We start from the raw sequence: 14,461 nt of genomic DNA on the forward strand, positions 1-14,461 counted from the left end.
TGAGATTGCCATCAATGTTGAAGGAGGAATAATTAGGGCCATGTTTGTTAAGTCTCAATTTTGATCCAATGAGTAGTAACTCAGTTTTATCGTTGTTGAGACATAGTCCATGCATGGCCATCCAGGACTGAATTTTGCTGTAGATATTATTTAGGAGAGTGGAGTCTGTTTGATAGTCACTGAGTGTGATGAGAATTTGCGTGTTCATCAGCGTAGCTAGTATATGATACACCAAGGTCATCTAGGAGGTCAAATAGGAGCTTTGTGAATATATTGTATAGGGTGGGGTAGATGCAGGAGCCTTGTGGGACTCCACATGAAATGGGGGCCAGGTCGGCTGAACCAGTAGGGGAGAAAACCTTCATGGATCTGTCGGAGAGGAAGGAATTGACCCAAACTGCTGCTTTGTTGGAAAAGGCGGCTGCTATGGTTAGATGGTTGGTTAGGATTTTGTGATCGACTAGATCGAACCCTGCCGACAAGTCCAGTAGGAGGAGTAAGGCAGGTTTTCCATTGTCTCTTGCCTCGTCCATTTGGATTTTAAAATGCAATGGGTTTGTGTCCGTCCCATGTCTGGGGTGAAACCCGGATTGTCTGAGGCCTAGAAGGTTGTTGTGGATTTGGACATAGGCTGCATTGGCCAAGATTTTTAAGAGAAAGGGCACTCTGGTTATTGGTCGGTAGTTAGTGGGAATGTTGGGATCGAGGCTAGGCTTTTTGAGCAAGGGCATGACCCAGGCGTCCTTGAGGTTTTTGGGCACAGAGCAGGAGGCGAAGGAAGCATTTATGAAGGTGATGATGAAGGGGGCACATTCTTTCGCTCCTTCTTTTATGATTGAAGCTGGGCAAATGTCTCCTTGGCATTTGGATGGCCTGAGACTTTTAATGATGGACTATACTTCTGAACTAGTGACTGGGGATAATTTGAAGGCTTTGGCTTGTGTGGGCGGCGCGGGTTGTTGGCTATTTAGATTGCCGAATTTGTTGGCGGATAGTAGGCTGGATTTTTTGGCTTCGAATTTGGCTTGCAGTAGTGCAATTTTGTTTAGTAGAGCCTTTTCAATATTAGCACACCAGCGAGCATCTTTTATGCAGGTGTCTGGTGCAGCTATAGGATTTTCCAATTCTTCGAGGATGGTGAATAATTCCTTGGTGCTAGAATTGGTGTTCGAGATTCTGTTGTTGTAGTTTCCCTTTTTAGTTTCTCGAATCGCTGTTTTATACACCGTGGATGCAGTGGTGAAGTTTCCTTGCATGCGCGCGAACACCAGGAGGTCTTCTATCACGAAGGAACCAAAAACTAAATCAAATAAAAAAGGGTTTTAGATTGGAACTGGGATATAGGGATAAGTATGGTGGTATGGATATTGTGGGAAGAATCCCAGGTGGTTAGATATTTGTGCTTACGGTAGGAAGAATCTCAATCTTTTAAACTGGAGGAAAGGTGCACGTGTTGCGCTTTAACCGGAAACTGATGCATGAGTTGCGTATTGTAGATCCTAAGAACGAGTTGCATAATAGGTAGATGGCCTTGATAATAAAGCATGAGTTTTAAGAGTTCTCAAGTCTTGTGAAATGCACAGAAACAGCAGCGCAATACTTAGAAGATGAACCAGTGGCTCGCAACACACGGATTGCGGAAATGTTTATCTGCATTGATGATGAGCTCTCAAGAACACAGCACAGAGAATATCATTAATGGTTTGTACGTGCAGTAGGGTACGCTGTAGGCGGCATGAGAGAGACCATGGTGCACTGAATTGGTTAGTCCCCACATGCGGCACGACGAACACAAATGGGTGTAATTGTGAATGACGCAAGTGTCCAGGGGAGGTTTGCGAGCTCATAGAATCTCCTTTGAAAGTATCGAGTCCCCGAAAGGAAAGCAAGATAGGAGTAGCTGTGAGAGGGCCCAGGAAAGTAGAATAGGAGTAGGAATAGGCTCAAGAAAGAAGTGGAGGTGCAGAATTGAAGAAAGAACGGCACTTACCAGAAATTCTGACCGGTAGAGTTCTAACCGGCAGAGTGCTAGTAGTCAGCTTTGAAGTAACGCGCCATCTGCTGAGCACTGAGAGTTTAAAGGGATTGGCTGCCATTTTGAAAAACACTAGACCGGAGAAAGGAGATGGATAGAATGAATCAGAGGGCAGCCATGTTGGCAAGGGAAAAATGGTAATTCACTTGTGGAATTTCCACTTTTTCCACAAGGAATACCTGTGTTGCACTACCAGGAGGAGAAGAGCACAACTGAAGAGAAGAAAAGGGGAGTGGAGTGCAGGGGAGGGGGAAGGAGGGTGAGAGGAGTTACCAGGAGGAAGAAAGAAGAGAGGAGAAACAGTTGACTGGTGTGAAGGGTGAAATAAAGAGGATGTTGAGACAATATTCAGTGAAGGCGGCTAAAAGGAACATCAAAGAAATCTTGCACGGGGAGGATAACCGGTTGTTGTGACCAGGAGAGTTGGGGAGAGTTTAAGGAGAAAAAAAGGTAATGGGGAAGGAGGTGAGGAACAGAGTGTGGAGAGGCGTGGAGGAGGAAAGACACACGAGGAGGGAAAATGGGAACTGGAATCATAGAAGATGATTTAGGCATAGAAGATGGCATAGGCAGAGGTGGTGCTCAAGTCAAGGAGTTATGGCAATGGCCCAAGTGCTGGGAGTGACTGGCACGGTAAACTGATGATCCCAAAGCATATCACGATCTTGGCTAAGGTAGAAAGGAGTTTAATGTCTGGACCACGTCCAGATGATGCAGAGCACCAGGCTGGTGATGCTGCTTCCACGTCTAGAGAACATCATCATCATCCTGACAATGTCTCCAAGAGCGGAGCATCCAGTATGCTCTTCTATAAAGCCTGATGGGCATCTGCTCAATGCCCTAGTGTTTCTGCTGCCCCTTGAGACGTTGGCTTTGGGCTGTCTGTTCATGCCCTGGCTGCCACACACCTCACCGCTTCCCCAGTGCAACACTCCTATCTTCCACAGCGCATCTGAGGCAATCGGTATCATGGTACAAGTTGGGAAGCAGGAAGGGTTCCCTCAACCCTTGAAGAATTTGGTTTCTGGAGTACCACTGACTCTTGCAGCACTCGCTCCAATACCCTTTGTAACTCAGACATCCTGTCATTAAGCACTCATTCCAGTGTCCTGTCACTTGGCACTCGCTCAGACAGTTTGTCATCCAGTACTTTGTGATGAATGCGATTCTGTTATCACTCCTTTCCCAACAGTGACCTCTCCCCCTGTGGCTAGGGAACGGCAGCCGCTACCTGATCCTGACCCTGGGGGCAGTTATATGAGGGTTGGCAACCCTCAGGCGAGCGTTATGGCATCAGTGGACAAGGTGTGGTGTCTTCCCTTTTCTGTTAGGGATACCACTTCCATTCCTCATACCTTAATAGTATGTTGTCATGACTCTCCTCACCCACCCAGGAAGACTCCTAAGAATACTTTCCCCTACTCTGCATAAAAGTCATTTAAAACTGACTTCCCCCTTCCCTGATTAGCAAAATACTGCGATGAGCAAACTGAGCCGAGTAATGAAGATCAGAAGGGCAAGCCGCGCTCTAGTGGTTGTAAGAACATAATTGATGGTGGCATATTTAAACTAGGGAATCCGCTGACAGACAGGAGATGCTGGCTGGGTGAATCGCTTGCTCTTGATGTTGGCCGAGGGAGCGCTGCGCTGTCAAGAGGTCCGTGGCGCCAACCGGCTCACGGAAGAGACTCAGGAGAGCACACTGCAAAGACAGGTCCACTGCTGGCATGCCACGAAAGGAAAGGAAGAGAAGACTTCCTGGTGTACGCAAGGACCTACGGGCAGCCTTCTCGCCACTCAACGCCAGAGATACCCAGAGCAGACAAGTGAAAAGTGCGAGGGACACAGAAGCTGCCGAGTAGAACGGCAAGCACAAGATGAAGGAACGGGATGCTGGAGAGCTGCAGCAGGCCTGCCGTGTTAGAGCCGACGCACACTGCAGGTGAGTTTACCAATGGGAAACTGTGATACTGCCGCATTTCAGCAAACCTACAGAAGGCAAATAACCTTAAATGAAGTATATGGAAAGGAATATGAGACTCTGTACTTCTTGAAGAGACCTAACAAATGGAATCTAAGATATTGACGCCTGAGAAAAGACCTGACAAGTGAGTGTATCAGGCAAAGTTAAATTGGACAATGTGTAAAACAAATTGCATGAGGAAGTCTTGAGAAGGTCACATCAGAAACAACCAAAGACTGTGGTAAAAATGATATTGAAAGAGGAGAAGAAACTTGGCAGGAGAGTACACCAGGTATCCTATTGAAAATTAAAACTGATAGCCAAGTTGTTTTGTCTGCAAGTTGTTTCATTGAGCAAGAGAAACCCAAGGAGACACACCCTTAAAGTTTAAAGAACACTGAAGAGAAATCCAGGGGAACGGGACCGTCCTCTAGAATTGTGAACTTTATTCGTTTGGAGCTTTTCTTGTGTTTGACCTGCGCCTTTTCTTTTTGAACATTTGTACACTTTACAAGCCATACACCTTTCCCTTTTCACATTAGAATTAATTTTAGGATGCAAGGGCCAGAATAGTATTTCAGACACAGTACATTTTTGCTTTGGACATCTTGACATCGGACAGATCCTTTGTTTTTGCTTAGGTAAGGAAATGCCTCTACCAGGTGACAGTGAGGCATTTCCCAACCCCACTTTTATTTTCAATCAATGTTTATGCCAACAAACGTAAATCCTCTGTCTCATATTCCTGGTTCCTCACAATCCTCACTCGTTCAAATGCCCTTTGTCACTCCCTGCAATACCCAGTCACTTACCTCTCACGCCAGTGCCCTGAGGCCACTCGGCACTCTCTAATATTCCGTCAGCAAGCAACATTAATCCTTACACCACCCACACTGATTGGCCTTTAAAGGGCTGAATTAGCATAAAGTGCACCCCTCTGGCTGCATGGAACTAAGTTTATAGGCAACATTCCTTTTTAACAGTCATTTTGCGCCTTAGTGCCTGGGACGGACACCAAAGCCAATCGAAGGATTCAAAATGCAGACCTTACACACTGGTAATGGCCCGCAATTTGAATACTGATTAGTATTCAGCCTTCACTCCCCGCACCCTCTGTGACGTCTCCACATCTGTCACTATTATGATACATCTGTTCTGTTTCTTTTTTCAAAAAACCACAACAGAGTCCCATTTTTGCCAGAATTGTAGAACAGATGTGCACAGTGTAAGGATGTTATGTTGTATTCATTTGTATAGCGCACATACACCACAGGGCACAACAGATAGAACCAGAATAATAAAGACCTTAAATAACAGGGTTTTCAAGGAGCACTTAAACTGAAAGTGATTCTCGACCGCCCTAAGAGGGAGTGGCAAAAGTTCCACAACTTGCAGCAACAGAGATCCTGTTTAACTGAAAGCGTGGGACAGAAATCAGACTAGCATCCTGGGAGAGAAGAGAGCACCCAGGAATATTGGGAACAAACTTGTCCTGCAAATATTCAGGCCCGGACCAGAGAAAGCACAGTGAACTAAGCATATGAACGTGACTTCAATTTGCTTCACAAGCACCGGGGAAATGTGACAACCATAAGAAGTGCCAGTTGCGACCCGAGCTGCAGCTGGCGAATAAGGTAGAGGGATTGAGCCAGGAACGAAGAGTTAACAGTAGTCAATGTGACTCAGAAGAGAGACAACGACCAGAGCACGAAGATGTGCAGGAAGAAAAGGTCAAAGCGCTGATCTGGGCCTCACTAGAGAGTGGATGTCTGTGTAAAGGGCTGTGCGCATTCCCAGCACCCAATACACAGACATTGTGACAGATTTGATAGAATATAATGTACAAAGTATACATGTGTTAATCTCGAATATTAGCACACACTGCCAATCTCTTTGATGCAAAGGGGGGCGATGTGTAAACTAGCGTCACTCCTTCGCTTCTTATGTCCCGCATAATGCCCAGCTCAGTGTCTGTAAAAAGGTCGTCGAAGACTACTCTAGATTAGTGCCAAAAGTGGATTTGGGGTGGACTTGGAAATGCTGCATCCCTCGTAATTGGAAGAGAACCTGATATGTTTGCATCCTCACACGGGTAGGGGTAGGGGTGTATAGTTAGTTTGTTTTCTGTATGAATAAGCATCCATTTCTTTGAATCTAATTGTAACATTTTTCAGGTTTCAAAAAGACCAAACTTGGCTGAAAAGACGAGCTCAAGCACAGCAGAAAAGCAGACGTACTCCAGGTAAGAGGGCTAGGATGTAAACCTTGGGGTGCTTGTAGCTGGAGTTCTGGTCATTTTGGGCCTTCTCCACTGAGGCAAAAGCCCCAGGAACCATCAGGGCTGCATTTGAGGCCACAGGGATTAGCAGGTTTGGGGTTTGGACTTGGCCACGTGAATAAGTGTAGGTGAAGTTGAGGCCACATGGACAACCCCGGCAAAGGTTCCTATCTCATGAACTATTGTGACTGGGCTGGAAGGAATGTCAGGGCAGGGATTGAGGTGAAAGGGTTTTTGTCAGGGCTGGGGTTGAGGCCACTGGGATTCATCAGGTTTGGGGTTGCAGCCACAGGGCTTATTAGGGCTGGGCTTGAAGCCACAGGGCTTTGGTTGTGGCCAACCAGATTTATCATGCCTGGGAGTGAGGCCCCGTGACTTCATCGGGGCTGGGGTGTGAGGCCACTGGGATTCACCAAGGCTTGGGTTGAGGCCAACCAGATTAATCGGAGCTGATGCTGAGGCCACCGGAATCATTGGGTTTGGGTATGCGGCCACAGCATTTTTCAGGGCTGGGGTTAAGGCCACCGGGATTCATCAGGGCTGGGGATTGAGGCCACTGGGATTCATCAAGGCAAGTATTCAAGGCCACCAGGATTCATCAAGGCAAGTATTCAAGGCCACCAGGATTCATCGTGCGAGGGGTTGAGGCCACTGGGATTCATCAGGGCTGGGGATTGAGGCTGCAGGGATTCCTTGGGTTTGAGGCCACCAGGTTTCATTGGGGTTTGGGGTTGAGGCCACCAGGTTTCATTGGGGTTTGGGGTTGAGGCCACCAGGTTTCATTGGGGTTTGGGGTTGAGGCCACCAGGTTTCATTAGGGTTTGGAATTGAGGCCACCAGGTTTCATTGGGGCTTGGGGTTTAGGCCACCAGGTTTCATTGGGGCTTGGGGGTTGAGGCCACCAGGTTTCATTGGGGCTTGGGGGTTGAGGCCACCAGGTTTCATTGGGGCGTGGGGTTGAGGCCACCAGGTTTCATTGGGGCTTGGGGTTGAGACCACCAGGTTTCATTGGGGGCTTGGGGTTGAGGCCACCAGGTTTCATTATGGCTTGGGATTGAGGCCACCAGGTTTCAATGGGGCTTGGGGTTGAGGCCACCAGGTTTCATTGGGGCTTGGGGCTGAGGCCACAAAGTTTCATTGGGGTTTGGGGTCGAGACCACCAGGTTTCATTGGGGACTTGGGGCTGAGGCCACCAAGTTTCATTGGGGCTTGGGGTCGATGCCACCAGGTTTCATTGGGGACTTGGGGTCGAGACCACCAGGTTTCATTGGGTCTGGGGGTTGAGGCCACAGGGAGTGTAGACTTTGGGGGTCAGTGTGGCAGGAAATGTTGAGGCATTTATTGCGATCCAAGGAAATATCAAAGTGCTATTCGCGGATGAGTGTAAATGTCAGGACCTGGATTAGGGGCACAGGGTGGCTGAGGCTAAGATTGGAGGTGATCTGGGCTCGGATGGAAAGCACACAGAAATAATAGGGCAGTATTTGAGATCAATAGGCTGCAGGGTTTGGAACGAGGCCCCCGGAGCTATCAGAGCGGGTATTGAGATTTTATTTTAGAATGTTTTGCTATATCTGTTCCTCAGGTTACACAGATTTTACATGTGCAGGTCTCAGACAGGAGAGCTTTCCCAGGCGTAGAACTCTCAGGCCTCAGACATCTGAGCCATCACTCATGTTTTATACAGTTTACAGGCTCAACTGTCCTTTTCTGAGAACTGTCATCCTAAGTCCGCAAACTCCCAATTGGCCCACCATTATCAGGTTCAGATCTCTGGTAGCAGAGCTATACAGAGTGCAGTTTTCTTTCTGTCAGGACAGCAGAACCATTTCCCAGGTTAAATGAATCTTTCAGGAGTGCTGTTCTTATGCAGTTTTCTCATGCGTGGAACAGAAGGGCTTTCTGTCTGATTACACATTAGAGTTATTTGTAGGGTAGACTCTCCTAGTACAGTTACCCTACTTAGAGGAGCATTACACTTCTAGTAGGGCAACTTGCTGGGTAGATCTCCAAGGGTACTAGAGCATCCTCAGGTTTCGTAAGTATTTAAAGGCTCATGTCTTGATCGCCAGCAGGGCTACCCCTGAGGTAGATCTGTCGAACCTCAGGTTCTCCTAAATGCTGCTGGAATTTTACAGGTGCAGGCCTGGATCACCAGCAGGACTACCCCTGGGCTAGATTTATTGAAGTTCTCCTAAAGGCTACCGGAATGGTACAGGAGCAGGCCTTGATCGCCAGCAGGGCTACCCCTGGGCTAGATCTATTGAAGTTCTCCTAAAGGCTGCCGGAATGTTACCCGAGCAGGCCTTGATCGCCAGCAGGGCTACCCCTGGGCTAGATCTACTGAAGTTCTCCTAAAGGCTGCCGGAATGTTACACGAGCAGGCCTTGATCGCCAGCAGGGTTACTCCTGGGCTTCATCTTTTGAGTTCAATATAGAAGTTCTCCTATGAGCATGCATTAAGTATGTTTCTGTAGAGTGTTTTCCGAAGGTTTGCTTCCTCTGTACAAGCCCTTAGTGCTCCTTGGAAGTCCATCAAATGCTGAGGAGTGGAGTTACTGAGTGTGGCTTAAAATGCAACAGCCGGCGGCCCCACTGTGGCCTGTTTTCATTCTTTGACTAGCCCTTGGGTTTAGGGTCACGCTCCCTTGGCTGGTCGAAGGACACACTGCTGTTGGTGTGTTTTCGGCGGTTCACAATCCTTTGTTTTGGTGGAAGCTTCATTTGATTTAGGGGCACAGCCTTAATTTGGGGGAATCCCTCTTTTGGATTTGGGGTTCATTTCAAGCACACTCCCCTTGTATTTTGGGAATACACATCTTTGATTCGGGGGCAAGCTCCATTTGGTTGGGATGGCCCACATGTGGTTATGGGAGCAACACTCTTGAGGTTCTAGGTGACAAACCCATGGGATTGCTGGGATAACTCTGGCTGTTTATCCACAGGAGGCAGGCGCTGCAGCTGGACGATTTCTCCTGCATCTCTGTACTCGGACGAGGTCACTTTGGAAAGGTGAGGCCAGGATGGCCGTGTGAGATGAGTGCTGGTCACAGATGAAAAGGTACAGGAGAGGATGTGATGCAGGAGAAGCTGTGGAAGAGACGAGTGTGGTGACAGAAGTTGTGAGAGAAGAGTGTGTGTGTGGAGAATGGAAATTGTGGGCAGGGAGGTTGTGACGGCTTGAGGAGTAAGGTTCGAGGATGTGGGAAAAGTCTGGTTGCAGGAGATGACCGCATCTGAATGTGGAAGATGACCAGATTGTGTCCAGGCCAGTTACGCATTGCTGAATCTTCTATCTTTAGACTCAACAGGGTCTCTAAGTTGGGGAGAAAGTTCAGTGCAGGCATATTGCAAAGCATGGCATTGCTAGGCATCCTAAACACATAATGATGTACCCCTCCCCCCTCTGCCCCCTACTCTCTCCTCTTTTCTCCCTCTCCCTCTCCCGCTCTCCTCCGCTCTATCCCCTCTCTCCTTCTCCTGCTCTCCCCCTCTCCTTCGCTTCTCCTCTCACCCCCTCTGTCACCCTCTCCCCCTCTCCCCCTTTCTCTCCTCCTCACTACTCCCTCTGTTCCATCCTCCCTCCCCTTCCTCTCCCTCTCCCCCTACCTTTCCCTCTCTCTCTCCCTCCCCCTGCCTCCCTCTCCTGCTCTCCTCCTCTCCATCTCCCCCTCCCTCCACTCCTCCCCCCCTCCCTCACCCTCCTCTCTTCTTCCCTTCCCCTCCTCTCTCTCTCTCTCCTCCTCTCTCTGCCCGTTTCCCTCCTCTCCCCATTCCCTATCTCTCTCCCTCTCCTCCTCTGTCCTCTCCTTCTCTCCCTCTCTCCTCCTCCCTCTCTCTGTCACCCTCCTCTCCATACTCACCGTTTCTGGGTTTGAAGTCTTCTGCTGCTCTTGGGGTTCTGCATTACATGAAATGATTTTCTTAATCTGAATCAGTTTTAATTTCTGATGCTTTTGTGACTGAGGTTGTCCTAAAATGGCAGCACCGGCTACACTGAGTTTTCCAGGCATATGAAGTATTGACTGGGCGTATGTAGCATTGATGGGGCCCTTGCATTCAATGGCAGCACCTAGGCATGTGAGACTGGATTTTATACATGGTGGCATTGCCATGCATAGGAGGCATTCACTGGTACGAGACTGCGTTTCTGAAGCTTGGGGATGCGCTTTGCATTATTGGCAGCGCCTGCCCATGAATACATATAGGGGCCATGCCAGTGATCTGTGACATTTCTCAAGTTTTAAGATACTGCACCTGACCCATGATGACAGACCTGGTTATTGGTAATAGTTTCTAATGCATAGGATCGAATGCCAAAAGGGTCAAATTAAAAGGACCTAAAACCAAAGGGTCGAATATTTGTTTTTTTTTCCTTTTTTGGGGGGGATCCCCCCTGAACACCCATTTTTGTGGTAAAACCACTTTTTTTCTCAAAAACAGAAACCCAAAACAAAATATATTTAAAAAAAAAAAAAAAAATCGACCCTTTGGTTTTAGGTCAAATTGAGTTGACCCTTTGGCATTCTATCCTTTTGTATTAGGTACTGTAACTGGACACCGGCAGACCCTTGACATGCCAGGGCTGCACTTTACATAGTATGGCATTCCTGCATGCCAAACTATAACCGGAATAAGATTGCCAGAATCTCTTTATAGTGAGCTAGGCAGGAGCTGATGGTAGAATTCAACCTCAACAACGGACCGTCATATGTTGGTCAATATGGAGCGGTGGGAGAGCCATTCGGTACCTACCGGACGTCTCTTACCTGTGTCTTCCGAGTGGTTTTTATGTGTATGGCTCCCCCAGCCTCTTCTTGCCTCTTGCCAGCACATCAAAACATTGCATTTCCAAAGAATGGTACACTGGCAGCAGGGACTGGTGAGACGTACCTTCAATTTAACAAGAGACGGAGGTTGGGAACACAGTTGGATTCAGCCCTGGGCAGCCACAGGCACAGTTCATGGGTCCAGGATCTTGCCTCCTCGGTTCTGATCACATACATGCTCGATCTAATGATGCCCCTCCCGAAGCCTGCAATGTTTCACTAGCTCCTTGATCTCTAGTGACAAATCGTGGTTTTGGATCTGCACCGGCTCTTGGTTTGTTGTCCGGCTCACAGCAGTGAATCTTGCTAGATTATCCCTGCAAAGACCATATGAGCACAGTAAGGTGACCCCCGTATTCCGTAACAGGGAAATGTGTTGCCCCTCAGCTTTGGCGTTAGTCATGACCACCATGCAGCAGGAATGGGAGCTTGCCTGGTTACGGAGTGGACTGTAAAGAAGTGCAAGAGACCTCATTCTAGAGACATTGCTTTCTTATTGGCCCCCTGTCGTGGAAATGAGTGGGTTCCATAGAGCACAGACAACAGTTGACAATCTTCACACAAGTATTCATTGAGGATGGCCCCAGTGTGTCTTCAAATAGTCTACGCAAATACCCAAAGCACCTCCCTCAGCCTGTATGGCATCACCTTTGCCACTACAGGGAACTCTCAGGGGATGTCGTTTCCAGGTCTCAACCAGTTTAACTAAAGATGGGGCAGCATGGCTTACTGGTGGTTTCCAATAAAGGCAAACCTCTCTCCTGGGTCCTATTCCTGAAATATCTGTCACTCATGCAGGGGTTTCAGTGGCACTGCACGTCTTTTGTGGTGTCTTTGGATGCAGTCTGCTTCTCATCTCGGTTGCTCAGGTTCCCAGGAGACCCTTTGCTCAAGGCTTGGATGCCGTTGTACATGAGGTCTGGGCAGAAGCAAGAGTCGGGGGGGGGGGGGGGGTGGGGGGGGGGGGGGGTTGCGGGCCCTCAGGCCAGCATTTCCACTTGGGCTGTTCTGTAGGTTGGGTTTGGTATCGTGCCTCCTCTCCCTGTATGGGAGTCTAATTCCTATGACAAATCCAGGGAATGTGTCCCTTTTCCCCGAGGGGAGCCACTCCTTTTCAGATTAGGGAGGTAAAGACTCTACACAAAACACTCCCCAGGGGATTGGGCAAGAGTGCTCTCACTGGGGGTGAACCTCCTCTCCCCTTTGGGCACAAGGACCCCCATGTGAAGCAATCTGTACCATCAATCTTAAACCCCATATCCAGCAGCGTTATTGCATATATCAAGTTGATGACCTTGTTAACCAAGTGGGCCCTTTAACAATGCTGGGTTTAGTTGTGGACCCCTCCATTAAACTGAAAGTCCAAGACCAATAGAAATCTCTCTCATTACCAGCCAGAGCATATAAGGAACAAGCCTCTTACTTGTAGGGGAAGCCAACAACTGCTGAAAAGGGACCAGCAGCAGGGAGACACTGCTGCCACACAGGCTAAGATCAACTAGAGGCAGGACCACAACACATACGTGGTGGGTGAAGAAATTCTGCCGATTTGATGAACTCTGGGGATTCCCATCGGGAGAGAGAGACTGTGCAGCAACCGAAGCGGCAGACTAACTGGGCTGAACCACAGCACCCGAGCGAAGAAGAAGGAAGCAGATCAACTGAAAAGGAAGTGTGGACAAAGATCAGGGGAAGGAAAGTTGGAAGAGTTACAAGATCAGAGTACTGAGCTATCGGAGTTCAGCCACTCGTTGTCGAAGAAATCGTGAGGTTATCCTTTATGCACTTGTTACATAACATGAACTGGTAATGTGTTGGAAAGGTGAGGCCTAGAGTGCTAAGAGGAATATTCTTTTTCTTTTGGATTTTGTGGGAAACTTCAGGAAAACACAGTTTTTGTTTGAACTATATTGAAAGATGACAACTTTAGATTTCCAGACAGAGACTTTCTCAAGAGACACTTTTGGGAGGGAGTTGAGCACCAATCAGCAGAAGCAAAGAAGGGTCTTAGGTTTCTTATTTTCCAAAGTTCACGAAAGTAACGGTCTGAAAAGGTCAAGGGCACTTTCCTCCTTGAAACCCTCTCTGTTCTCGCCGCCTTCCTCCTTGTATTAAACTGCCATCTTGGAAATGCTGCTTCCTTGTATGCTTTGCCTTGCTCAGAGTGTGCTTTCGTGCTCCGCCTTTTATCCATGTGGGAAAGTGTGATGGAAGTCAGGTGTGCATAATGATCAGTAATTGCCTGACCTTGCCTGACCATTTTATTGGGACATGTCGGGTATACGACTCTGGTGTTAGTCCATTTTCTCTCAAGGTGAGCTGTCTGTGAGGAAGTGTTAGTGTCGGGAAAGGGGTTGGGGTTCCTAAGTATAATACCTGGTAGGATGGGGAAAAGGGATACCGCGTCTCACCATACAGTGTCGCACTCCCCGAAGATCCCTCATCCAAGTGATCCTCCTGCACTGGCTTCCCCTGCCCCCAGGAACTAGATCCAAAAGTGATGGCCGTGTCCTGGCCACCTGGATGACAGATCCCCGGGAATTAGCAGGTGAGACCCATTCAGGTTTCTCACTTCACACACAACCTAGATCTCTCTGATCGACCCCCCCAGGTCCAACTTGGGTCCTTCCTTTCCTCTATATCTCTATCTACCTGTGCTGTTCCCCAGGTGGGTCTAACCTCTCACCCTGCCTTTTCAACCAATACGTGGCAACTCTCGCCCATCGCATTGCTGCTCTCTGCTCCAATTTTCAGTGCAATGTGGATGACGCTCAAGTCATTTTCAGGCTTCTCTTCTCTCATCTCGGATTGTCTGTCCGCTATTCAGGTGTGGTGTGCCGCCAAATGATCTCTGCCTTAATGCCAGCAAAAGAGAGATTCTCTTCATCGGCACACCTTCACCCTCCTTTCCTGTCATTCTCTGGCCGGTCTCCCTTGACCCTTCTCCTTCACCCACCTGTGAGGCTAAGAACTTCGGGGTCATCTTCGACTCCACGCTTTCCCTTTCTGCCAACTTCCAACTGCATCTTCTCAGAGGTAGTCTGCTTTTCCTCTCCTTCCCCCAGAAGCTCACTGTCTCTCGAGCCCTGGTTCTCTCTAGGTTGGACTACTGCAAAAGCCACTTTCTAAATCTACCTGCTTCTACTCTCCGCCCTTTGCAACTCATCCAAAACAGGACAGCAAGACTTGTCCTTGGCCTCAAGCTCTGGGATCGTATCTCTCCAGCCCTGAAATCTCTTCACTGGATCCCAGTGGCTGCAAGGATTAAATTCAAGACCCTTTGCATTGTCCACAAGGCTTTCTGGGGCATGGGTCCAAAATATTGTCAACCCTCCCTCTGTAAATACCTTCCTGCC

General features: G+C 48.4%; 1 protein-coding gene across 2 annotated transcripts in view; it reads left to right on the forward strand.

Moving 5' to 3' along the window:
- The window catches only part of PKN3 (protein kinase N3), a 436,492-nt gene that overhangs the window by 301,207 nt on the left and 120,824 nt on the right, over window positions 1-14,461 (forward strand). For both annotated transcript variants that reach the window (XM_069609180.1, XM_069609181.1), the window contains exons 13-14: window positions 6,173-6,240; window positions 9,222-9,288. In XM_069609180.1, the coding sequence (XP_069465281.1) occupies window positions 6,173-6,240; window positions 9,222-9,288 (135 nt within the window). The remainder of the gene's footprint in view (window positions 1-6,172; window positions 6,241-9,221; window positions 9,289-14,461) is intronic.

This window comes from Ambystoma mexicanum, chromosome 8 (genome assembly GCF_040938575.1).
Source record: "Ambystoma mexicanum isolate Mex_15411 chromosome 8, UKY_AmexF1_1, whole genome shotgun sequence".
Classification (NCBI taxonomy): domain Eukaryota; kingdom Metazoa; phylum Chordata; class Amphibia; order Caudata; family Ambystomatidae; genus Ambystoma; species Ambystoma mexicanum.